Source organism: Macrobrachium rosenbergii, chromosome 48 (genome assembly GCF_040412425.1).
Source record: "Macrobrachium rosenbergii isolate ZJJX-2024 chromosome 48, ASM4041242v1, whole genome shotgun sequence".
Taxonomy (NCBI): Eukaryota; Metazoa; Arthropoda; class Malacostraca; order Decapoda; family Palaemonidae; genus Macrobrachium; species Macrobrachium rosenbergii.
In genome coordinates, this window is record NC_089788.1 from 20,055,321 (window position 1) to 20,060,334 (window position 5,014).

Here is a 5,014-nt window from a genome sequence, read left to right on the forward strand (position 1 = left end):
GCAAACCAAGAAGTTCTTCTGAAAGGCTAGGGACAAACCCATGCCCCTGACTTTGTGGACTCTTACATTGTAAGAGCAAGAAGAGAGACATCGAATCATAAGCCTTTTTGATAACCTCATGAAACCAGAAAGAAAGGAAGTTCTTGCACACTTCCTTATACTTGCCTGGACAAAAAGGTTAGGGACTTTTTAGGTAGTAGCTAACATCTGGCGCTGACCATAAAAGCACCTTATCCAGGTCATCACCAACAGTCTCAAAAGGATGGGATTAAAAATGACATTTTTATAATAAAATAAAGTTTAAATACACTTAACCAGTGATTACATTGCCATAGTTTCTACTCGACGGTAGCTCGAATTTTGAAATTCATGGATTAACTCTTCTTTCGTCTGAGTTGTTGAATAGGCCCAGCCCACTTTCTGGGAAGGACAGGAACAGCTCATGAAAAGAGCCTCAATTTGTTTTTGATAAAATGTCCATTGAGGGGAGATGGGTGGGCTGTACTCATAATTACTAGGTAAGTATATATAAAACTTACCTATATAAAAATGACATAACTTACCCAGTAATTACATTGCTGAATCCCATATTGATAGGTGATGGGGATGATGGACATATTTTAACCAACTATTGTGACAACAATGAATTGGAAATAAGCAACGTAAATGAGAGAGCGCGAACATAGGACAATTCAAGATGGCATAAAGTGAGTGAGGGATCGACGTCGTCTTCCCTGTATCCCCCGTGAGACGATGTTATTTGTCTGTTCCACTCAAACTAGTTCCCAGCGAGATGATGTTATTCATCTGTTCTGCTCACAAACTAGTTCCCCCGAAGTTTGAATTTACATCCGAATGACATAACAAGAATTCTTTTAATAAATTCATCGGAGATTGTGAGACGTAACCACAAAATGAGATAGGTCGAGTACAGCATAAACCGAGACCCTACCGTATCCTGCAAAAGAGGTTTTTTTTTTATGTAAGGATGTGTACCAAGGAAAGTGGGCCCCATCTTATCTCTCCAGTTGAAGTATTTGTTCAGCAGATTGTAGACTTCCTCTTATGAAATCAACTGTGATTATAAAGTAGCGTAGTGGTCTCATTATTGAGAGGGAGTGATTACTTGTGTTTGGCTGGAAGACCCGCATCAATGGCATATCCCAGTTAGCCTAATGTTGATTCAGGAGAAGAAGGGTTTGTTTGAAACCTTGAAAAGAGGAAAAGGGGGAAGGGAGTGAGAGTGAAGAGTTTGGGGCTAGCAAAGGTTGGTTCATGCAGTTTAAGGCCCGTGCAAATTTGCATAACCATTTAAGGTGCAAGGGGAAGCTGCTGATTGTGATGAGAAAGCAGCAAGTGAATTTCCTAGTGCACTGGGTGAGGTAGTCAGGGAGGAGAGTTACTGTGCTGAACAGGTGTTTAATGTAGGTGAGACAGGTTTCTTCTGGAAATGCTTACCTACCTGAACATACATAGCCAAGAAGGAGAAGACAGCACCAGGCCACAAAGGCAGCAAGGAGAGACTGACTTTGCTTCTTGGGGCTAATGCTACCAGTGATTTCAAGCTGAAGCCTATGCTGGTGTATCTTGCAGAGAATCCAAGGGCACTGAAGGGTATCTGGAAGGATCAAACAGTCCTCAGATATCTGAGGACTGGTTCACCAACTATTTTTGGCCAGAAGTGAAGGAGTTCTATGCTAAAAATGGGCTGCCCTATAAGGTGTTGCTAGTGCTGGACAATGCTCCTGGTCACCCAGCCCAATTTGACGACTTTCATCCTAATACCACTTCCCTTTTACAGCCGATGACCAAGGTGTCATTGCCTCTTTCAAGGCCTGCTACCTCAGAAGAACATTTGCTATGGCTTTCAGGGTTAACTGATAACAAGAACTTGACTCTAAAGGACTTTTGGAAATCTTACAACATTCTTGCTGCTATAAGAAACATTTATGATTCTTGGGATGAAGGTAAGTAGATGAACTTGAATGGTATGTGGAATAAATTGTGTCCCCAATTTGTGTATGATTCATATGGCTCTGAGGAGTCAGTTGAGGCTATAAAGTCCCTGCTCAATGCGTTCTCTATAAAGAACATCCCGTTTTCTGCAGTGCCTTCACATCAACCTAAGGTCAATCAGAATATATATTTTTCACCATAATTGTAAATTGTATATTTGTTGTCTTTCTAAACAATCATGCTTTATGTACGAGTAATGAGTTATTTATGTTATGTTTCAGACATTATTGATTACTATATGTTTTCTGTATGAACCTGTCCTGTTTTTGTAAGAAATTAGGTTGACCTCAGGTCACCTGTAAATCTTTGTACCAGTGGTCTCTGTGAAGCAGGCAGACATCCACATCCCACTTTATAAGGAGCTCCTTCATCAATAAACCAGCAGTACTTGTCTTTCTGCTCATTATTTTGCACCTCTCTCACAGTGGTGACCCCCAGAGTGGTTCCTGGAAGCCATTAACGGACCCAAACAGTGACTATGTCTTAGCCCAATGAACCTAATCCACGTCCCTAACGGGCTAACTACAGTGCTCTAACAAAGTGTTCAGGTGTTAACCGACCCTCGTCGGCAGGTTGCCAGCATCATTAGCGGACCCACATGGCACGCTCCCCCAGCATGTATTGGCGCAAGTATTCCCTCACACTCCAAGTGAGAGCATGAAATGAACATGGACACAGACATTCCCAACCATGGACAATACCGCAAACCTCTCGGAGGCAGACACCTCCCTCTCGCAACCCCCTCCACGTGCACCTCCACACTGGTACCACCGCCCCACACACTGACCCCCCTGATGGAACAACCAAAGACGACCCTTAACATAAGGCTGCTGCCATTCACCAGGGAGAAGCAGCATCCTGGTTCTTCAGGGTCAAGGGGCAATTCAGGATAGCAGGTCTGACGGATGAGGTGTTGAAGGTGGACATCGCCATTAATGCCCTCCCAGAGGAGATATATACAAGCAGATTGCCCCTTGGTTGATGATGACGTCAGGCCCCGCCACCTTCCAAGAACTGAAATCCACTCTCGTCAAGACCTACTCCCTTCTGGTCTCCGAGAGAGCTGCCACGCCTCGACCTCGCCCTCAACCCCCGGCAGAAGGGAAACCTCTTGGAAGTGTGGCACGCCCTCCAGGACCTCCTCCTCCTCCCCAAGACTGACAGCAGTGGCAGGCGCAAAGAAATCAGCCTGTCGAGGTAGATCTTCCTGCGGCAGCTACTGCCAGAGGTCCGTGGGCAGATCATGGACGCAAACACCTTGCCAGTCAAGGACCTAATCAGGTTGGTGCAGCAGCTGATGGATTTCACAAAGGCGGCCAAGCGGGCGACCACACCTGCACACTCCGCCAACTGCCTCCTACCGGAGGACCCCACCATGGAGCCCGTCAACACCATCGAGCAGAAAAGGCCATCCCACCAGCAGGAGAGAGAGGGGCCGGGGCTTTGCTACTTCACCAGAGGTTCGGGAGAGCTGCCCGGAGGTGCAAAGCCCCCTGCCCTTTCTTCCCTTCAAAAAATGGAGGAGGCAGCCAACCCCACAGGCCGCCGTGGCAGCAGCAGCAAAAACATCCAGGGGCCTCTTACCATTAGGGTTCTACGTCCATGATGCGATCTCCAGCAGGATGATGTTGGTCGACACTGGAGCCATGCGTTTGGTGTTTCCGCCTTCAGGAGAGGACCGCAGACGCCCGCTGGACCTGACTGCCTACCTGACAGGCGCAAACGGGTCCCCCATCCTCTCTTATGGCACCAAGCTCCTGTCGATCTCCATCCTTGGCTGGAAGTACAGCTGGGAATTCATTATCGCGGACATCAGGACTCCACTCCTGGGGGAGGACTTCCTTGCCCACTTCAGTCTAGCAGTCGTCGTCGGCCACAAACACCTGCTGGACACCCAGTCCTGCCAGTCCCTGTCATTGTCGCCATGTCTCAGGGAGCCCGCCATCTGTTCCATCGCACCCCATTGGTACGGTTCCCTCTTGAAGGAGTTCCCGGAGGTCTTCAAACCCGAGCTCCACCAGATGCCCGGGACTCCTGCCAAACACGTGATATACCACTACATCAAGACGAAGGGCCCCGTGATGCACGCAAAGTTCCAACAGCTTCCCCCCCGCAGCGCCTTCAAGAGGCCAAAAAGGCCTTCGCTGAGATGGAAAGAATGGGCATATGCAGAAAGGCTCCCAGCCCGTGGGCCTCCCCTCTTCACATGATGCAGAAAGCGGATGGCATCTGGAGGCCCTGCGGCAACTACAGGCGGCTGAACCTGGCAACAGAGCCGGACTACTACCCCCTGCCAAACATGCAGGACCTGACGGCCTCTTTCCACAGGGTCAGAATATTCTCCAAAATAGGTTCTTATTTTCAGGTACCAGTAGTGCAGGAGGACATCCCCAAAACCGCCATCGTCAAGCCCTTCGGGTCCTATGTCATTGCCTTCTCCACCTTCAGCCTAAGGAATGTGGGTGCAACCTTCCAGAGGTTGATGGACAGCATCCTGGGGACCTGGACTTTTGCATCTGCTACGTCGACGATATCCTAATCTTTCCAGATCCCGGGAGGAACACCTGCGACACATCCGGAAGGTCCTGCAGCGCCTGCAGGAAAGTGGTCTCATTGTCAGGTTTGACAAATGCACCTTCAGCATCGAGAAGGTGGAGTTCCTGGGCCACGAGATATCCCCAGATGGTGTCCGCCCAATGTCGTCGAAGGTCGAAGCTGTCGAGAAGTTTCCCACCCCTACCTCCATCAGGGCCGTACAAGAATTCCTCGAGTTGAGAACTGCCCCCAGAGCCAACGGCGACCCCTCCTCAGCAGAAAAAGTCTACAGGGAGACTCTGGTAGTCCTGGGGGAACTCGTTGCAGAGGACAGGGACGACATAGGGATGCAGAGGCTCCGTGACAGTGTTGGAAAGTTCGCCCCCTGCCAAAGGACATTCACCTACAGGACGTCCCCCTTCATGCCCCCCGGGCTGTCCTCTGTCACCCATGTCTTCATGAG

The 5,014-nt window shown here is 49.0% G+C and overlaps 1 protein-coding gene across 1 annotated transcript; it reads left to right on the plus strand.

Moving 5' to 3' along the window:
• The first annotated feature begins 3,638 nt into the window (after positions 1–3,638).
• Positions 3,639–4,226, plus strand: LOC136831002 (uncharacterized). The gene has a single exon (XM_067090944.1). The coding sequence runs from the start codon at positions 3,639–3,641 to the stop codon at positions 4,224–4,226; it is 588 nt and encodes a 195-aa protein (XP_066947045.1).
• The last annotated feature ends 788 nt before the right edge of the window (positions 4,227–5,014 follow it).

What these genes read in the sequence shown, in the direction of transcription:
- LOC136831002 (XM_067090944.1), top strand. Translation starts at nt 3,639, where the DNA reads ATGATGTTGGTCGACACTGGAGCCATGCGTTTGGTGTTTCCGCCTTCA.